This window comes from Erythrolamprus reginae, chromosome 2 (genome assembly GCF_031021105.1).
Source record: "Erythrolamprus reginae isolate rEryReg1 chromosome 2, rEryReg1.hap1, whole genome shotgun sequence".
Classification (NCBI taxonomy): Eukaryota; Metazoa; Chordata; class Lepidosauria; order Squamata; family Dipsadidae; genus Erythrolamprus; species Erythrolamprus reginae.
This window is the reverse complement of record NC_091951.1, coordinates 325138043-325160418: the sequence shown is the minus strand read 5'-3', so window position 1 is coordinate 325160418 and position 22376 is coordinate 325138043. Positions and strand designations below refer to the sequence as shown.

The 22376-nt window shown below is 41.5% G+C and overlaps 1 protein-coding gene across 1 annotated transcript in view; it reads left to right on the top strand.

Moving 5' to 3' along the window:
- NDUFS4 (NADH:ubiquinone oxidoreductase subunit S4) overlaps positions 1 to 22376 on the top strand; it is a 57558-nt gene that overhangs the window by 5745 nt on the left and 29437 nt on the right. Inside the window, exon 2 of the mRNA XM_070743354.1 lies at positions 7075 to 7153. Within this exon, the coding sequence (XP_070599455.1) occupies positions 7075 to 7153 (79 nt within the window). The remainder of the gene's footprint in view (positions 1 to 7074; positions 7154 to 22376) is intronic.

Below are 22376 nucleotides of genomic sequence, written 5' to 3'. Positions count from 1 at the left end.
AACCAATCATGCTTCCACATGACAAGTAAAACAGTTTATCCTATAAAACAAGCCAAACTGAAATAGATCCTGAAAATCATTAATATTTGATATTGCCTACAATTGATCAGCAATTGCCATCTGGAACATCTGGCTAAAGGTTAGTTTGGTAGCTAGCATTTACATTTTAAAAGATGAATATATCTTTCATGAGTGGGGGATTATTTAACATAAACAACAAAGTATAGCAGTTCTAAAGCACTCTGAACAGTGAAAAGATATAGATTTCAAATGTCGAGTGGGTTGTAGAGCATAAGCTTCTCATTCCTTGTACTTCTGGAATTAAATAATTTGACTTTTGAGTTACATTGTGTTCTGTCTGGGTCACTCCAGAAGCCAATACCAACCCAAAAAGAGAAACCAGACACACGGGTAAAAGGCAACAGCAGTTTTATAAAATTCAAGAAAAACACAGGTAACAGAAAATGTCCTTACAAACAGGAAAATGCTGTATCTTCAGACATATTCACGAAGGCCAAAAGTCCATGCAGCAATACAGAATTCTTGCTGCCAAGCCAAGGCTGTAGATAGCAGACCTATACCTCCCACGGATCTTCCAAAGCTGCTGGGCCACAAGCCAGGAACAGAGACGCCGAGAAACAAGACAGGATAACGCCACGCCAAGCTGATAACACTCCACATGGCTTAAAGGGCTTGCCTGCCTTTTAAACCCTGCTGATGAGTACCACACCCAAACCCAGCTGTTTCTACTTCAATGGTGAAAATATCTCTTTAACTGCTCCTTTCGTTGCTCTGAACGTCGCTGTCTCATGTCAATGACAGCTTGTGCGTCATCACCTAATGACTCCAAGCTACTGGCTGGGGAGAGCCCCCCCCCCCCGGGCTCTCATGCTGTTCGCCTTCATCCCATTCCTGATTTTCCTCTCCCCCGTCCGACTGTTCAGCCCCCTCCCTGTGCTGTCATCCTCCTCCGGACATGGAGCCAGCAGAGACACAGCTGGTCCCTGAGCAGCCTCAGGCTGAATCACAACACATTGTGATAATTAATGCACACTTGGTATGATCTGAATATATTTGTGGGGAGACATTTGACATTTTAGAAAACATGCAAGATAAAGCACAGGGTCACCTGTGGTGCTTTGCAAATAATACACCATTCTTCTCACAGTTTTCAGCAGTTAGCCCACAATTACAGAATTCCAGCACTGGTCAGTAGTTCAGAAATTGTTGAACGAGCACAATAATTATTCTCTTAAATTTGTTTACCATATGAAAACTATTTTTTCCATATTGTAGATAAAGAAAGTTTGGAACTAATGCCATAGCCTGTTACTCTAGTTAGGATAGTTGCTTCTTGGTCTGATATTAGAAGTAGCTTTTTCTTAAGTACTGTATTGTTTCTTTTCATAAGTAACTATATTCATAAAGACTATTGATGATGAATTATTTAGAAATCTGGTACCAGGGAAGAATTAAACAAAAATCTCTTTAATGAAAGGCTTATTGAAAGGCTTGCATTTTAAATTTGGTTGTTTGTAATATCCAGTTGAATGTCTTTTAATAGTGTGCTTTCTTATTTATTTATTGAATTTATATTGCTGTCTACTTGCCCATGGCGACTCAAAGTGGCTTACAGAATATAAAACCACATTTAGAATAAAATTAACAAAAAGAATCAAATAAATTAATACAGTACAATATAACAAAGTCACCCCCCACCTCCTACCCCTACACCCTGGTGAGAGCAGATCGCACGAGCCATTTAATGGGCTCAATCCTGCTCTGGATTCCCCAGGCCTACTGGCAGAACCAGATGTTCAGCACCCTCTACAATACTATTACATTCTAATCTCTGGGGGAATGATGTTCCAGAAAGAGGGAGCCACCGCAAAGAAGAGCCTTCTTTTGGGTCCCACCAGGTATATCTACCTTGCAACATTCCTTGCCTTTACACTCTGATGGGTAGATGTGACCTGCAAGAGATAACCTGGTCCCAAGCCATGAAGGGCTTTAAAGGTGACAACCAGCACCTTCAGTTGCACCTGCAAGCAAATCAGCAACCAATGTAACTCCCACAGGAGAAGTGATACATAGGCACACCGGGGTCTGCACAAAATTCCACTGTATTTTGCAACAACTGGAGCTTCTGGATGTTCTTCAGCCCTATGCAGAGTGTGTTGCAATTGTCAAGATGAGAAATGCCTAGAACATGAGTGACTGTGAGTAGGGACTGTTGGTCCAGGAAAGGTCATAACTGGCGCCCAACCCGCAGTTGCGCAAAGGCCCTCATGGCCACTACCGCCACTGCTCTTCAAGCAGGAGTCATGAGTTTAGGAAAACCCTTAGATTATGCACAGGATCTGCTTGGGGTAATGCAACCCTATCCAAGACCAAAGGTCGCAATTCACCCTGAGCCAACGAACCCCAAACCCAGAGCCACTCAGTCTTGCAAGGGTTTAGTTTCAACCTGTTTGCTCTCCATCCAGCCCCTAACAGTCTCTAGGCACTGCAAGAAGGAGGACATGGCATCACTTAAGTCACCCCAGGCTGAGACATACAACTGAGTATCACCAGCATATTGGCGATACCTCAATCCACGGTGATAGATGATCTCACCCATCGGCTTCATGTGTGGAACAGGTGTGGAGAGAGTACCGAGCCCTAAAGCAGTGGGTGAGGGCTGAATCTCTCCCCTCCTATCAACACTGACTAAGAGCAGCCACAGAAGAAGGAAGTGAACCAGGATAGCACAAAGCCTCCTACTCCCACCCCCCCAGCTGCCTCAGGAGAATACCCTGGTTGATGGCATCAAAAGCCACCAAGAGGTCAAGTAGAGCAAGGATAGATGCACTACTCCCATCCCACTCCTGCCAGAGATCATCCAAAAGTACGACCAGTGCCATTTCTGTCCCAAAATCAGAATCTGAATACTAATTGGTAAGGGTTGAGATATATGAATAGAGCAGTTGATAATGCCTTACTATGAAATAAAAAATAATGTAGATAGAATGAAACTCAAGAGATATACCCAAAATTGACTTTCAGAGTAGTTATTCATGTTTTTTTGAAAATATTCAGTACAGTATTTTAAAAAAACCTCTTCTGGTATAGATGCTTTCTATTTCAGTATTTTTGTGGTTTTTGTGTTCTTTTTGGTGTTCTGTAGGTGATGATGATATAGGTTTTTATTTGTATGGCTAGAAAAAATGTTGGTGTCAATTGTTCGTGCTTTGGAAACTTCTAGATTAAACTATTGCAATTGTTTCTAGATGGGATAGGTTTTAAAAACAGTTCTGCAATTTCAGTAAGTGTAATTTGGCACTGAAAATCTGTTGTTTGAGATTTGAACCAGGGTTAATTTTAAGTGCTAGTAGTATGTGTCTATGTGTTTGATAGGACTTTTGGAGAGATCCACAGAAAATACATTTTGCCATTAAAATAAGAACTATCAAGAAACTCTTTTCTTCTGTTTTAAAATGGCTCCTTTTTAGCTTTCATATACTTGACTTCAACAGTGCTAATTGAAATCTGAAAATATGATTCATGTTCTGTGATACAATGCATTTATATGGTTCATATTATGGTCTTCTCTGAAATAATTTTTGAGGTTTTACTAAACAATTGACTTAATAATTTTAGTCATTTTTCATCAATTTCAGCTGAACTGTCACAATTTTTTCAGAATTGCAGTGAGCAAGATTCCAAGCAGTAATTACTGGAAAATATAATCTGCTTATTATTCAGATACATTAAAGCAATTTTTAATGTGTTTATTTATTTAAAAGTTTTATAAGACTGTCCATCTTGTGTAATCATGATTCTCAACAGTGTGCATTGCATTTCCTAACATACTGTTAGGAAAACTAAATTATGGTTAAAACTAGCAACATCAAGAATTAGATGGCAGCTTTTTTTTCATGTCACCATGAAATAATAGTGTTTTGGTCAGGAATAATGATGAAAACTTGGATGTTCAGTAAAATGTAAGCAGTCCAGAGTGAAAAGGTACATTGGATACATGCTTCCAAGGAATGTCTTGCACTTTTTACATACATATAGGTAAAAAAAGCTATGCAGGGCAATCCTGATTATTACTTGGAGGATGTTTTCTCAGGTAACCTGAAGGTTGTAGACTAGACTGGTAATTGGGTTTTTTAAAAATCCCCATAAAAAGGCAAATTACTTCCCTATCTTTACCTATAAAATGGCATTGATGTCTCCATGTAACTCACTAGGAATCCAATTTGATGAGGGAGTTTTATTACCATACAGAGCCTCACAGAATGTAACTAATCGCCAATTGATTCTTATAGTACTAGCTTTGATTGGATATCAGCTGGATTATAAAATCAATTTATGGGTTTTTTATTGCTCTCAATTGGGCGAGATTTCCTTTGCAGTGGAAAGGGACAATCTCACATGAGTAAGCCATTTAATCTATAGTCTAGTTTTAGTTAATTAATTAAATTTGAAACACTTATATGAATGAGTGACTGTAGGCAGTTGACAACAATTCTAAATAAATAACAGCAACCAACATACTGCCATGCTGCCAATGTCTGAGAACACCCTGAATCACTGAGATATCCTTTCCCCCTAGGCCTATACAATTTATACATGGTATGTTTGTGTGTGTGCTTGTTTGGTTTTTAATAAGTTTTTTTTTAGTTATTTTAAATATTAGATTTGTTATATGCTGTTTTTATTGTTGTTGTTAGCCGCCCCGAGTCTATGGAGAGGGGCGGCATACAAATCAAATCAAATCAAATGAATGAATGAATGAATGAATGAATGAATAAATAAATAAAATCAATCATGCATATAATTTACCAGAACACCTGTGTGTATTTGTAAAGGACAGCTCCATGTAGAATTCATAAGAGCAATCCAATTGGAAAGTCCCTGGTGTATGATTAATTGTGGGCAGAACCTCCCAGTCCATGAACTGGGCAATTTGCACACAAAATGAATTGCTTTCTTGTGCAACCTCCCCTTCCCCAACTTTGGTTGTAAAAGGAGGACTTCCAAATCCAATTCCGTGTGCACCTATTAAATGTTGTAATGAAAAATCACATTTCAGGGATCGGAAGACTAGTCTCACCTACTAAAAAGGGATAAGCATGGTCTGCTTATCCCTTTTTAGGTCCTGAAAGCCTGCAGACACTGCATAAACATCTCAACAGAGTCCTTGGTTTAAACATCTATAATTGAATATCTGATAAATTTGATATCTTTTTCTGTGCCAATGAATGACTTTGCCTACTGGTAGATTTTAAATTAGGATGGAGAGGGAGTTGTAATAATACAGGGCAGTGACATTGGGGAACAGGTGGTGGAGCCTACAGGAGGTATGTGGGCATGGCAAACATTTCAAAAGGTACCCTCCCTAGTTTTCTGGACTATAAAGGCAACTGGTGTGTGTGTCTTGGATGAGAAATGAAACATTTTCAAGGAAAATCTGGAGAAAGACCATTTGTCTTTTGAAAAGCACCTTTGGGACAACCATGACCTGGTTGATTGAGAATTGCTATAAACAGTCATCTGCAAATGTGACCAGTGCTGTTATGGTTCTATTACCCACTCTAAAACTTGGCTGAAGATTCTGCATAACTGCTTTCTCCAGGATCTGATGAACTGAACGTCTAGCACTGTGATGGTGAACCTATGGCACACATGCCAGAGGTGGCACACAGCACCCTCTCTGATGGCACGCAAGCCATTACCCTAGCTCAGCTCTACCACACATGCAAGCGTGCCTCCCACGTGCCAACTCATTTTCAGGTCTCTGCTGTGCATGCATGGGGAGGCATGTGGGAGATGAGTGGGTGAGGGGCTGGAAGTCATGCGTTCATGCACAGGGGTAGGGAGCATGGGGGTCATGCATGAATGGAGTGGCATGCTCATTGCATTATGGGCATGTGACGACATAAAGGTTAGCCATCACTGATCTAGCACCTCTAAACAGTTTTATTAAAAGGAATTTCTTAAGAGAGTGACAGTTATCAAATACAGTTGGTTTCTTAAGGAGGAGTGGACAACTGCCTACTTCAAGACAAGTGGAGCTAACCTTTGTCCCAAAGAGGTATTAACCGCCATTTGGAACCAACTGCATGACGCTATTTAGGAGGTCTTGACCAGGAGAGACATAAATCCAGAACTCAGGTGGTAGAGATCATAATGTCAAGGACTCTCTATTTATTCAGGAATAACAAGCAGGAACCTGTCCCAGATAATGGAACAAAATCATACATCAATCACCACTATAGAACCAGCCAGAGTTCAACTCAGAGGGAATCTGAGTAATTTTAGCTAACAGATTAGTCTACAGAATGATGCAGTAAGGACTCCATAGCCTCCCTTGTACCTAAAAGGGACCACGACCTTCAGGTTCATAAGAACAGAGAAAGTAAGCCCATTTCACTACTTTTATTACCGAAAATAATTCCTAATTTAGACATTTATCTGTGCCCAGCAGGATTTATTCTTTATATTGTTTTATTATTGCTTTAGGCTAGCAATCCTCCATTGCGAGTCATATAGAAACATAGAAGATTGACGGCAGAAAAAGACCTCATCCAGTTTGCCCTTATACTATTTCCTGTATTTTATCTTAGGATGGATATATGTTTATCCCAGGCATGTTTAAATTCAGTTACTGTGGATTTACCAACCATGTCTGCTGGAAGATAAGGCCACCTTGGAAGCCTAGAGCCATGATGGTGAACCTGTGGCATGCAGAACCCTCTCTGTGGGCCCGTACTCCATCACCAGCTTCTCTTCTGGTTTCTGGTGCGGTAGGTCCTGGACACAGGAGAAAAACAAGGATGGAAGGGGTTCACAGGTGGAAAAAGATTGAGAAACATTGTTCTTGGCATATCTTGTACCCAGAGTATGTTACAGGATTCATGGTCCCAGAGACAATCCAATTCAAGACTGTCAATACAAGCCCATTCCAAGCTGCAATTCAGAGTCCAGCTGAACTGTGCATTGTTGCTTTGGAAATTATTATTATATTGGTCTGTCTCCATTTTTTCATTGACAAATACATTTTTCACTTTAAATCTTGTATTGCAGGCCTTTGAAGACTTCCACATGGCAGCTGGCACAGGACCAAACCCAAGATACACAACTTATCACAGTTGATCAAAAATTGGTAAGGCTTTTCTTATGTACATACTCCCTTCAAGATATTTCTGTGTATCAGGTACTAAGAATTGTATACTGTAGTTGAGAATTCGTGTAAGTACAATTGCCAGTTATTAAAGTTCTTCAACAAAAATAACTTATCAAAAGGCATTCACGTTAAAAAATGTCATAAGGATATATGGAGGCTTAATATGCAGACTCCACATATTTAATCATGTATTTTGAAATTTGAAATTGAAAATGACAAGTGCCAAGGTACCATTGTACTTATAATACATAAAGTACAATAGTACCTCGGGACTTGTCATTAATTGGTTCTGGGAAGCACAGCAAGTACCAAAAAAGACAACTACCAAACCATTTTTTCCCATAAGGAATAATGTACTAGTCATGAAACAACTGACAAGTAGTACCTTGCTTGTCAAGTATCAAACAAATGAGTATCGAGACAAAATGTTCATGTCAAAATGTGTCAAGTACCAAATTTGATGAGTTTGAAAGCAGTCAAGTATCACACTATACTTGCATTATGTTTATGAAGCAATGTTTTAATATGCAATGTGCCATTTTGAAATACTTTTCTGAGTAAAATTTTGAAGTCATACGTGGTTAAATAACACTTATTAAAAGTAATTGTTAGATTTACCCTTTTTAAAGAAATGTAATAAAAATGCATCTTATAAATTGATTGTAAAATCTGCTCATATATTCTGTCCAAAATGTGCCTGAAGGATCACAATTGGGAACAACTGTATAGCATTCTTTTGCTAATCATTACCAGTTCATAATTTTTAAGTTCCAATATATTACAATGTGTGGCTTATTACCAAAACAGTGATGCTGTAATATTTATGCTTATATAATTCATTAATTGGATGGTTTTTTTAAAAAAAGCCTTCAAGGAACCATGAAATATCATCATGGTTTACATAATAATCTCCATTGACATTGAGTCTTCGGAGAGGGGCGGCATACAAATCTAATAAATTATTATTATAATAATTATTATTATTGTGTTTTATTTTTGCTGGTGAAAAATAGTAACAAATCTCTAGCACAGCAAAAACAAAACACACTTAGATCTGTATAAAATTACTTTTTTATAAAATGATTTTTAAAAACTTACAATAATAACAGAGCTTTAAGTAGGGATAATTTTGTCACTATAGACTACAATTTTGGCACAATGCATGTTGAATATTGGATCTATTTTTATTGTCTGTGACGATTTGCAACTGACATTCCATACATTTAAAGTTTAAAGCAGAAGGAAGTGTTCTTATGTTTTTCATCTTATTAGGATGGTTGGATTGGGATGCAAGAAAGTCAGGAAAATAAATAACATTAAGGGAAGTTTGTTTCATTGTTTGAATTTATCGCTGTTATGATATAAAGAAATTTTCACAATTCATTTTTTGGGCATGAAATAAAAAAGAGCTAACAGTTTAATTGAATACATGACATTTCTCTTTAATAATGTATACTTCAGTTGCATTTTGTTTTTTTTTATCCAACATTTTAGCAGTTGCAGTCTCAACTTCTCCGTACTGAAGGAGTGGGTCCAGCAGTCACATGGGTTGCTCCTGTCCAATCCGTTGGAACTGAGCCTAGTATTAAAAAAGACTGCTGGATCCGCCCCTTCCCCAGAATTCGCTCAGTTCGCATATCCTGCGGTTGTATTGTGAATGCTCGTTCAACATTCTAACACCTTCCCTTCGATCTTTCCTTCAAAAAGTAGTAAGATTTATTGTCTTTATTTAATTACTTGCACTAATTGCGCCAGCCGTTTAAAAGAAAAAAAGAAAAGAACGCGGCTTGGCTTTATTTCCTTGGGAGAAGTTGCGGTTTCGTTTTCCCCCGGCGGTTTTGCCGGTTACGATTCCTGCGGCCGCTTGTGGATTCTTCTAATCCCTTGGCCTGGAGGTCCTAGTGCAAGTATTTATCCATTGAAATATTGATTATTTATTGTATATAAATATTTAAGGGCTTATAAAATACCTCCTGCGGAGTGAGACGCCTTCTAGTCTCCTGGACTTAGTCGATCGCTTTTCCCTTAAGAAATTCTCAGCAGCGATCTTTTCGGCGCGAAGGCCTTCGCGCCCTTTTTTAAAAATCTAGGCCTCTCGTGTTGGCCTTCTGCCAGCCGCGTAGGCCTCAGTCCACCGCGTGGATCCGGGAGCGGGCCTTGGGGGTCCCAGGCTAAATTCTCCACCGGCTAAGCCTCCAACCAGAGTGCCTTGGTTTACTTAATTACAAAGTTTAGGGAGGCTGGCCCCGCTGGATTTGGGGGCACGAACTCTGGGTTTGCCCAGATTGTCCTCACGTTTCAGCAGCTTCGAGGCCTCGAAGCAGGATCCATTCCTCTTGGGAAGTCCTTGAAATCTTCTCCTTATAATTCAGTTATTGGCTCAGCCTTGTCTTCTGTTAATTGTCAGACTATGGCTACTTTTCCCAAGAGAGGCACAACTAAAGGTCCCAAAGAGGTTAGGCCTACTGGTAATTCTACTGAAGTTCCCCAGGCCTCTTCCTCCTCTTCCTCAGGCACCCATTCCTTAGCCAAGCCCACCAGGGCTGAGAAGAGAAGGGACCCAGCCCTACAAAAAATACATGATAAATCAGCCAAACTTTTTAAGGTGCAGGCCCAAGTACATATCAATCCAACCCCCCCGGAGGCCTCTAACCTGCCTCTTTCTGGGGTTCCTGTGCTATCCCTGGATGAGCCAAACCTAAATCCACCCCAACCTAACCTATGGGGTTTAGGTCCAGAGGAGCCAGATATTACCGAGGATTCCTCCCAGCCAGAACCTGCTCAGGCCCTCAGGGATCCTCCGGCTTTTCCGGCTGATATTTCTTCCTTGCCTCCGGAGTTTCAGTCTATCTTGACTATTCTAACTAACACCATTGACGCTAAACTCTCATCTTTCAATGTGCCTTCTCTGTCTCATCCCCCACCTCGCTCCTCCCGTCCCGTGAGTTCTTCTCCTTCCTACAGAGCCCCAGCCATGGAGGTCTCTGACTCCTCTCAGGAAGAGGATGAGGATGGGGACGCAGAAGAGGATGATGACCCATTTCAGCGTCTGTCGGAAGATGAGGAATCTCAGATCAAGATTCCAGCCCCAGCTGCTATCTTTCCTTCGCAGCTTTTCAAATCTCTCCTGTTTAAAGCTAGAGTATCCACGGGGCTAGCCGGGCAAGAAAAACAGGCTACTTCTTCCTCAGACCCTCCGGAGGAAAATCTTCCTTATTTCATGGAAGAACAGGAAGACAATGAGGTAATACCTATGCCCAAGTTGTTTAAGGACGCTTTGCTTAAACAGTGGGACCACCCAACCGTTGGCCTTACTCCCACTCCCAAGGACAAGAAACTCTACAAGCTCTTCTCCTCCTATGAGGAACTCCTAACATGTCCCAAACCAGATGAACCAGTGAAGACACTCCACTCGACTTCTGCCATACCGGGCGAAGCAAAGGAGGTCCTCCGGCCAGAGGACAAACGACTTGAGCAAATGCTCAAAAGGAGTCTCCTTGCAGACTCATGGGCCATTAAGAGTGCTGCAGCGGCATCCTTCTTTTCCAGAGCTGTGCTCTTGTGGCTTCGTCAGCTCCAACCACACCTGCCGCCAGATGACTTACGGGGCCAACAGGATTTCAACAATATCTTCGCAGCTCCCCGATATGTAGCAGATGCTTCCCTCCAATCTTCCAGATTTGCAGCCAGGTCAGTAGCAGCCTCCACAACGGCCAGAAGACTTCTATGGCTCCGCCCTTGGCAGGCGGGAGTAAGACAGAAGTGGCAGTTAGCCATGGGTCCGCTGAAAGGTAACCTCCTCTTCGGAGACCTTCTGGACCCTCTCCTTACGGAGACCACAGACAAGAAAAAGGTCTTCGGACCTACCACCAAGAAGGCCCCTAAACCGCAGCCCTTTCGGCGCACAGGGCGTCAACAGGATCAGGGCTCCGCATTTCAAAGGAATCCAGGTCAGTATTTCCCTCGGTTTCGATCCCAATCTAGAACCACCAGGGGCGGAGGTTCCCATTATCAGAGAGGATCCTCTTCTACCAGGGCTTCCAAAGAGCCAGATGGTAAGTTTTCCTCCTTTCCCATAGGCGGTCGCCTAGCCTGGTTCTCTTCCGACTGGCACCGTTCTTGTAAGGACCCCTGGGTCATTGACACTGTGGAAAGGGGCCTAAGGTTAGAGTTCATTTCACCTTCCCCTAACCGTTTTATTTCTTGTCCTTCTCCCAGTTCCACTCCATCTCGTATCCGAATGGAGGAGGCTATTTCTCATTGTTGACTATTAGAGCTTTCAACCGGTCCCCTCTCTCCAGAGAGGTTTAGGCTTCTATTCCATCCTCTTCATGGTCCCTAAGACCTCTGGAGGCTGGAGAGCCACCTTAGATCTAAAGAATTTGAACCGGTTCATAAAATATAGGAAATTCAAAATGCATTCCTTATCTTCCATTTTAGCAGCTCTACATCAGGGAGACTTTATGGGGTCTCTGGATCTCACGGAGGCCTACCTCCATATTCCCATTGCCAAGGTCCATAGGAATTTCTGCGCTTTGCCCTTCAAGGCAGGCTTTTTCAGTATAGGGCTATGCCATTTGGGCTCTCCTCAGCTCCCAGAGTCTTCACTAAACTCTTGGGATCCTTGGCAGCTCATATCCGGGCCTCTCCCATTCATATTTTATGTTATTTAGATGACATTTTAATTCATGGAAATTCCAGATCTGGTGGGGCTGCAGACCTCTGTTTTACCATGTCGGTTCTACAGAATCATGGTTCTCCATAAATCTTAAAAAGAGCCACCTTGATCCATCCTCTTCCATTCTGCATCTGGGAACTATCATTAATTCCGAGATATCCCAGGTTTTCCTCTCCACTGAGAGAAAACGCAGCTTTTTGGATCTCATTGCTCGCATCCTGCCCCAGCAATCTACCTCCATTGCCACCCTATCTTCCCTTTGGGTAAAATGGTGTCATGTATTGGTATTGTTCCCTGGGTCCGTCTTCACGCCAGGGAACTACAGTGGCTCCCATTACCCTTCCAGAGATCGGGCCACAGCAACTCGAATCGTCGCATCACCATCCCACCGACGGTTCGCAGATCCCTCAAGTGGTGGACTTCTCCAGCCCTAGACAAGGGATCTCCCTCCCGGTGCCCCGACCAGTTTGTAGTCACCACAGATGCCAGCCTCTCGGGCTGGGGAGCCCACGCCCAGGGTCTTTTAGCTCAGGGCACATGGGCACCGGAGGAGGCTTCCAGGCCCATCAATTGGCTAGAATTAAGAACCGTGTCTCTAGCTCTAAAACAATTCCACTCTCACATCTCCAACCAACATGTGCTGATTCTCACCGACAATATAGTCACCAAAGGCCATATTTGCAGACAGGGAGGCACAAGATCCAAGGCCCTCATGAGGGAGGCCCGAAGTTAGGCCTTTGGGCAGAGAAAACTCTCCAGTCGCTTCTAGCCGACCACATCTCGGGGAGCCTCAATGTCCAAGCGGACTGGCTCTCGCGAGTGACCTTAGATCCAGGCGAGTGGAATCTCCATCAGTCACTGTTCCACCAGATCTGCCTCAGGTTCGGCCATCCAGTGTTGGATCTATTTGCGACCAAAGCCAATGCCCAGCTCCCTCGCTTCATCTCCAGGTTCCCGTCTCCGGGAGCAGAGGCTATCAATGCTCTCAGGAGCCCTTGGCCTCCAGGTCTATTGTATGCCTTCCCTCCAATTCCAATTCTGCCAGACGTGATCAACAAAATCCTCCTGGAGAAGGCCCGAGTAATTCTGATTGCCCCTCACTGGCCTCGCAGGCCCTGGTTCGCGGACCTCCAACAACTGTCCGTCCAGGACCCCTGGCGACTCCCCGTTTCGGAGGATATGTTGCGACAGGGGGCCTCCTTCCACCCGGACCCAGAGTGGTTCCACCTCACCGCCTGGCTATTATCCGGAGGGACTTAGACCTGCGAGGGTATGACCCGGACACAGTGGAAATCATCCTGAAGTCTAGAAGAGGGTCTACCAACCGGATCTACGACCATACTTGGTCCAAATTCCATCAGTGGTGCTCGCAGGGGGGTTTTTCAGCACCAGCCGCCGACACCTGGCCGCCACTTCTTCCGTCTTGGCGGGGCCTCGCAGGCAGCCCTCCGCTCTTTTCCAGAAATCCAAGAATTTCTAAGAGGAGTGGCCATCCTCAGGCCTTCTAAAATCCACAGATATCCTACCTGGGACTTGCCACGGGTTCTCCACTCTCTTACTCAGGCACCTTACGAACCCCTGAATTCTGCGTTCCTCAGGTACCTATCCTTTTAGGTAGCATTCCTGGTGGCGATTACATCCGCCCGACGCATATCTGAGTTGGCAGCCCTTTCTATCACACAGGACCTTTGCCAGGTTTCACCAGGATAAAGTGGTTCTGCGACTGGACCCCACCTTTCTACCAAAGGTTAGTTCCATGTTTCACAGATCTCAGGATATCATATTACCTTCCTTCTGCCTCCAACGAGAGCATCCCCTGGCAACTAGATGGCACACTCTGGATCTCACTAGAGCGCTAAAAGGTTTATATCCAACGCACAAGATCCATCCGGAGATCTGAAGCACTCTTCATAGCCTACCATCCCAGATCCTTGGGATCCAGAGTGTCTCCTACAGTAATAGGTCGTTGGATCAGAGGGACCATCTCTAAGGCCTACGAGACAGCTCCCCTTTCCATTCCAAGGAATATTACAGCGCATTCCACCAGAAGTGCTGCCACATCTGCCGCTTGGGCGACTCAGGCTCCGTTGGAAGAAGTCTGCAAAGCAGCCACTTGGGCCTCGCCAAATTTCTTCATAAGGCACTACAAAATCGATTCGTACGCATCAGCGGACGCTGCCTTCGGCAGAAGAGTACTCCAATCCGTTATCTCTCACGATAGCAATGTACTCCCACCCTAGGGACCTATCTCTTGGGTATGTCCCATGTGACTGCTGGACCCACTCCTTCAGTACGGAGAATAGGCGTTGATTGCTTACCTGAACGCCTCTTCTCGTACGGTGAGTGGGTACAGCAGTCACTTCCCTCCCTATGTGTGGTCTTCTTTACCTTCTATTCTATTTTCTTATAACACATGAGAGTTGAACATTAAAGAGCTTCACTACTGAGCCTAGTCTATGGATTCGCGAATTCTGGGGAAGGGGCGGATCCAGCAGTCTTTTTTAATACTAGGCTCAGTTCCAACGGATTGGACAGGAGCAACCCATGTGACTGCTGTACCCACTCACCGTACGAGAAGAGGCGTTCAGGTAAGCAATCAACGCCTATTTTCAAGTTGAAGCCAACAAATTGTATAATTTTAATTGAATTATGTACTCGCTGTAACTAATATTCTTCTGTATAGTAATAATTCTTAGAATTAGTAAATGAGGCAACATTTTGTAATAACTGCTAGATGAGGAATCAAAATGTGGGACTGACTCCATTTCACAAATGATACTTTTTGTCAGATAGTTTCATTCAACTTAAATGAATAGAATTCTATATCTAGTAGAAAATTATTTTCCTATCAAATTTTATGTATCTTTTAAATTAGACCAAAAGTCCAGAAACTGAAAAATCTTCTTGGATTAGAGGCAAAACATTTTCAAGGGGAAAAAACCAAGAAAGTCCATTTGTCTTTTGTAAAAGCACTGTTGGGACAGTCATGAACTGTTTATATGTCTAGGAAGCTAAAATGGCAATGTTCTAAAATATAGTACCACCCTACATAGCATTCTCATTTCCTACTACTTAAAAGCAATTTACATCTAAACCATCAATTGGAGTTCTAGAGATCTGGGATACGGCCTAAAGATGTGAAAGCTATTTGATCTTATTGTTTTCAGAGTTACAGGTGGCTCCTATACAGTTTCTCTGTTGCTAATGTGAGATTTCAGTAGTGATCTCTCTCAGTGAAGCTTAAAATGGTTTACAGCCTCACATATGAAACAAAAGGAGTTCCAGTGCAGGGGTAGTTTCCTCCCAGTTTAGACCAAAGCTATAGCAACCCGCTGGTGATGTCATGATGGCGTCACAGATCTGGTTTGGTCAGTGCTGGTCCAAGGATGCCATCATCTTTTTTTTACAGTTTGGATGTTTTTTCCTCTGCTGCGGCTTGAAAAAGGACCCTCCCGTCCACTCCCGGGTTTATACTTAACTTTATTTTTTCAACCAAAGCACAGCTGATCAGCTCCTCAGCTGTGTTTCAGGCTGATTATAATTACTGAGCATGCGCTGAAGCAGAATTGCACAAGGGGATGCATGGGTCCATGCTTGCTTCGCTCACGCATGCACAAAAAATATCACGATGCGAACCAGTGACCCATCCCTGTTCCAGTGCTATTGTTTCTCCTTGTGTGTTACATATGGTTTTCCTTCAGCCATTTCTTCAGACTTTTGGCCCGAGTCACCCTGTCAGTATGTCTTTTAATCCAGCTCAAATTTTGAATTTGTTGGCAGTATTTCATTATTTTTCCATTTAAAACCAGAAAACATACAGAAGTAGCTGTCTTTATTCAGTTTGATGCTAAAATAATATGTGTGTAGTAGGTACTATGAGATTATTGTTAATACTATTAGTGTCCAATTATTACTAAAAAGCTTGCATCATAAATATGATTGTAAATTATTGTGTCAGATAAATCTTCCTTTAATATTGAAAGTGGAATTCCTAACATGCTAGTTTCCCTAACATTCTACTTTTCCATAAGGAAAAAAGAGGGGAAACATTTTCTAAAATTGTGGACTTCCATCAGAACATATTCTGATGTAGATTTGACCAGTTAATCACAGCAACGTGTGACCTTTGGATAAAAGGAAAGATATTATAATACTTCATAATAGAGTCTAGCACTTTTATACCATCTGTGTAATCCACTCTCAGATAGTCCAGGCTACCTTTGCTAAACTAACTCGGTTCACGTTATCCTAGAGGGTGTCTTTAAGTTCAGTTCATCTTTTATTCATATAATGGAGAAGGCAGATTTTATTCTCTTCTAATCAATGGCTTGTCCATCCACTCGTGGTAGTGAAGATCAGCATTGCCAGACTATTTTCCATGGTCGCTCTTTCTATAGGGATCCTGAAAGCATTTCTCTGATCCTTGTTTGCTTCTTTGATCTGCTTGACTTCAGCCCGCAGATGAATGAATACTCCCAAATGAAATATTTGTCTTTATCTTGGGTTGGTTTTACTTAGAGACCCAAAAGGAAGGTTCATCATGACTTTTGTGTGGCAATTTCTTGTAGACTTCAGTAAAGCTTAGTGACTAAGATTGAGCTTAGTGATATGTGATAATGTAATAAAATGTGTTCACTGTTTTAAGTTTGATGGTTGTGGATTTCTTGGTAAAAAAATTAAACTGATAACCTTGTCAAAGGCAAGGAAAACATCAACCGAGTAAGTACCAACTCGCTACCAATACGTGTAGTCAAAAGTTGTAAATTAAGCTTATAAAATGAAATGGACAAGTAAAGTGAAATGGGCGTTTATGATTTAGAATTTGGTCCTTTATTTTCTTCTGGGATCAAAATCAGAATATATTCAGAAACATTCTGTTCTTGAATTCTGCATTATGGCTTTTGCATATGACTTTTATTAGAGAATTTTAGAACTCTTGTAAAACAATTGTAGGCTCCACCTCTCCATCCCCAGGGTGGGACACAACAAATATGTCAATGAAATTCTTGGAGTCATGTTATTCTTTAAATATCCTTGGAAACAATTTGTTATACAAATTAACTTATGCTGTGCCATAGCAGAATTACAGAAATGTAGACACATGGATAGGAAACAAACAGATTGCATTTGTTGATCCCTAACAGTCTAAATATGGAACAGGCCCCAGACTTTTGTACTACTGCTTTACTTCCAGTGGTGCAAGCCAAGCCACTCATATTACTTACTGAAGATTTATCTCAAATAAGCTGCCCAGTTCAATCTGACTGCATATGCTGTAATGCTGTATAATTGGGCTGATCAGTTGCTTGCTACTCATCCCTTTACTGAATAACACGCCTCAAAGAGTACTTTGTGTAGCCAAGAACAATATTGTTGTTGCTTAATTTGTGTTATGAAGAGTTCTGCTTGTTTTCCGCTTTTAGCTACTGAAGATTTGCTTTACTGTTCTGTGTCCATCCAAATATATTTTTGTAGCTAGTACCAGTTCAAAGCATAGTTGAAGACAGCTGTACCTTGGACACAAGCAGTGGAAGGATTATAATAACCTTTGTATTTAAATTGAAGGTTGTGTCATTGACGAGAATCTTTTCTTCTTTGTCTCTGACAAAAATTTACTGAAATAAAATATAGAAAAAATGCTGTCTTTGTGAAATAAGTTGGCAAATGAGAGTGCAACTTTGGTTATATGTACACTATATTTTCAAATAAATTATTTTTATTAATTATTTTAATTTATTTTAAATTCATAATCATTATGTACTTTAAATTATTTTTATTTCTATTGTTTTATTTCAACATAATTCTTATATTTATATAAGAAAGAGTTCAGTTAAGTTTTGCATTTTTGCCACATTTATTAACAATATTTTTCTATTCTGGCCAGTATTGTGGAATGTCTGTGTGATTCATTCACATTTTCCCTCTTTCTCTCCTCCTCCTCCCGCCAGTCTCTTTCTTTTTTCTTCTTTCCAGTTTTCTAATATATTTCACTCCAATATAAATACAGTATATAAATGTGCTCATGCATTTGCATACACACACATAATGGGCAATTTCTGACTGTCTTCTGGATGGGTTGAATTTAAGGAGTATAATTAAGAATTGTGGCTGTCTTCCAGTAAAATTTAGTTCTCAACAATAAACCTGATACTAGATCTGTCTTTTACCGAATGAATGAGTGAGTGAGTGAGTGAGTGAGTGAGTGAGTGAGTGAGTGAGTGAGTGAGTGAATTAATTAAGAGAAAGGAAGGGAGGGAGGGTGGGTGTGGGATAGAAACTGAAATTCCTATCTAAAGGAAATTAATTGACACAATTAATTATTAGAAATAGAACTTGATAATGAACAATTGCTGCAATTCCTTCATAATAGTTTCTTAGCTTTGTTTACCAACAAAATCAGCATCAGAAGTTCTTGGATTCTTATTTACTTACATAATTTTTATGTTTCACTTTGTCTAATTTAATCTTGAATAATCCAAAATTACCAGCTAAGTTTCTTGACAGTATCAACAGCCAGAAACAGAATCTGTAAATCTGGTTACAAAAGAAAGAAATATCAGTGTTAAATTATTTGAAGTAGAGCAATCTGGAATGGAAGTGGTATGAGAAGCATTACTTATAAATATATTTCAAATATGTAGTCGAATAGCTGGAATTAATACGCATAAATACTTATTCATGACTATTTATCTAAGTTCTTATAATATTTGTAAAGCATTTATCTTTGTGAGATTGCTGAAATAATCTTCAAAAATTATTGACTACCTTTGTTTCTTACTACTTGATTTCAAGTTTCCTCCAGCCAACACTCCAGAAGATAGGCTCAAAATACAGAAGGATCTTGACACACTTGAACATTGGGCACTGTCTAACCAAATGAAATTCAATGTTACCTTGCTCAACAGTAGTAACTGTGAGAGAGACCTTGGAGTCCTAGTAAACAATATTTAAATATGAGCCAGCAGTGTGCAGCAGCTGCCAAAAAAGCCAACACAGTTCTAGGCTTTCCCTTAACAAAGGGAAAGAATCAAGATCATATGAAGTATTAATTCCACTTTATGGTGCCTTGGTAAGGCTACACTTGGAATACTGCATTCAGTTTTGGTCGCCACAATGTAGAAAGGATATTGAGACTCTAGAAAGAGTGCAGAGAAGAGCAACAAAGATTATTAGGAGACTGGAAACTAAAACATGAAGATTGGTTGCAGGAACTGGGTATGTCTAGTTTAATGGAAAGAAGGACTAGGGGATGCATGATAGCACTGTTCCAATATCTCAGGGGTTGCCACAAAAAAGAGAGAATCATGCTGTTCTCCAAAGCACCTGAAGGTAGAACAAGAAGCAATGGGTAGAAACTAATCCAGGAGAGAAGCAACTTAGAACTAAGGAGAAAATTCCTGACAGAACAATTAATCAGAGGAACAGCTTGCCTGCAGAAGTTGTGAATGCTCCAACACTAGAGGTTTTAAAGATGTTGGATAACCATTTGTTTGAAGTGGTATAGGGTTTCCTGCCTAAGTAGGGGTTGGACTAGAAGACCTCCAAGATCCCTTCCAACTCTGTTACTCTATTCCATTCCATTCTATTCTATTAGTCATTCTTTTGCAAGATTCTTAAAATTACTGTTTTATTTGTCTCAAAGATGCTTTTTCAAAAGGCAACTGGACTTTGGAGCCACCCCGAGTTTTCGGAGAAGGGCTGCATACAAGTCTAAAAAATTGAATTGAATTTTGTTTTTCCTTGAAGAAGTTTCGCTTCTCATCCAAGTAGCTTCTTCAGTTCTGTTCAGAACTGAAGAAGCTTCTTGGATGAGAAGTGAAATGTCTTCAAGAAAAAACAATCCACTTGCTTTTTGAAAAAGCACCTTAAGGACAACCATGACCTGGATGATTAAGAATCTCCATGGACAACTGGTTTATTTATCAGCATTTGGGCACTTTAAAAAGAATATTGATATTCTTGCTTAATCATACTCAGTGTTTTAGAACAAATCCGTGTAATGGATTGTGATGGTGTCTGTCCTAAGGTACTGATTAGTTGTGTTTGTTTTAAAAGAGCATTCTGGGGGGGGGGGTGGCAAATTAGAAATTGCAAGATGTTCAATCATTTTGGATAGAAGACCTTGTATGCTAAGAATAATTCCCTGCTAATAGTGAGACAAAATTCAGGCTTTGAATATACGGTAAGTATCATCCATTCCAAGCTTTTAATCACCCAAACAGTCCATAACTAAAACCTAAACCATCTTTCAGTTTATAGTTAGATATCATCTTATGATCTCTCAGTATAGTGACTTGAGACATAGGTGCAATAAAAGATCTCAGGCTTGGAGGCTTTAAGGCTTGGGATACAAAAACAACACAAAACAGAAGTTGAATCCTGTCAAGACTGAATCATTGTGTGACCAGAAACTGGCTTTGTCTGCTCCAACAATAATTGCAGAAAGAAAACAAAGACAGAAAGGTGGAAGCAAAATTTATTTACAAATAAGGCTCTGGTAATGCAGATAATCCTCAGTTAATAACAACAATTATGTCTGGAATTTTCATTACTAAACAATGTGAAAGCACAATGTCAGGTGACATCATTTAGCAACAACAGTCCAAATAGTCTCTGTTGCCATTGTTAAATGAGCATTGCGGGTCATTAAGGGAAGACCTTCTCGACTTTCTACAGCTTCCAACAAATAATGTTAGTGTGAAAGCTAGCAAGAAGTTGTAAGTCCCTGGTGGATTGCAGTCAGGTTGGCAGGCAGATACTGCCAGATGGCTGTAATGGCACAGTTTTCTATTCCAGTGGTGGCTGCTGCCATGCGGGAAAGTTTTACTCAAGCAACTTGCAATCTTCCCTGTTGGCTTCCCTGAGGGCAGGACAAGAAAGAGTGGATGGAAACTAATCAAGGAAAGAAGCGACCTGGAATTAAGGAGTGAGAATAATTAACCAGTGGAACAATTTATTTATTTATTTATTTATTTATTACTTAGATTTGTATGCCGCCCCTCTCCGAAGACTTGCCTTCAGAAGTTGTGGTTCTTCATTACTGGAGGTTTTTAAGAAGAGACTAGATCAGTGATGGCAAATCTTTTTTCTTTCACGTGTGTGTGTGTGTGTTAGCACAGGTACACGTGGCCACGCCCACTTTCTCACACACACGTGTGTGCATCCGTGTTGCCCCTGCACATGCACACAACCCACCCACCCCCAACCCACACTTACGCACAGGCCTCACTGAAGCCTGGGATGGTGAAAAAACAGAAAAACGGAAATTTGGAAAAACGGACTTCCAGTTTGACCTTTCACACTGGGCTTCAAGAAGCTTCCCTGAAACTTCCAGAGCAGTGTTCCCCGTAAGCTGCGTGCGTGCATGCGCGTGCACCCCAAAATACCCCCCCGCGCACCCTTTTCCACGGGTGCGCGCTCCCCATCCCCCTGCCAGCCCGCAGGTGGGGGGGGGAGGTGCCGGCAGTAGGAGGAAAGGGAGCCGCAGCCTCCCCAAGCAGCCTTCCCCAATGCTGAAAATCAACTGACTAGCACGCGCATGAGTGCTGGAGTTGACACAGGGAAATACCTCTTGTGGCCTCTGATATGGCTGATAGGACTAGTCACTTGTCTGAAATGTTATAGGGGCTTGATCAGGGGCTGGACCTCCAAGGTTAGTTCCAGTTCTATTCTGATGGATGGATGGATGGATGGATGGATGGATGGATGGATGGATGGATGGATGGATGGACGGACGGACTGACTGACTGATTTTGGTTGTGGGAAGCCAGGAGGAGAGGTCACAAATGGCAATGACATGACTGGGATGCTGCAAGTATCATAACTCCAAATCTATTGCCAAGCACCCAAATTGCAATCATGTGCAACAGTTGGATCTTTGAGGACCAGTTGTAAGTATTATTTATTGGATTTGTATGCCGCCCCTCTCCGCAGACTCGGAGTATATATATTCAGCAGTGTCACAACGTTAAGACAGTTTCTGAACTAATGGTAAATAAGCAAAGATTAGTTATAGCTGTTTTTCTTTTCTATGATATGGCCTATCCCAGAGGTGGTTAAACCTTTTTGGCACCAAGTACTGAAACTAGAACACACGCACACCGGAATCCAGAAGAGAGCAGCTGGCCAGTGTGTATGCACACAGCGGCCAGCTGCTCTTCCGGGTTCCATCACGTACCAGACAGTTGGCACACATGTGCGTGACGGAACCTGGAAAAGCAGCTGGTGATGGCACACATACCCACAAAGAGGGCTCTTTCTGCCACCTCTGACACATGTGCAGTGATGGGCTCCTACGGGAACGGTCAGGAACACAGTTCCTGTAGCAAAATTTGGAGCTTTACCCCAGAGCTCTGAAAGATGTCGAAACAAAATGCATAAGCTACGCCAAGGTGTGGTAGTAAAACTTTTGGTAGCCTATCACTGCACGTGGGCCATAGGTTTGCTATCATTTAGGGACATGGTTATTTAGATATGTTCACAGTACAATATTTTGCATGTTTTTTGTCTGCCACAAATTTCCAA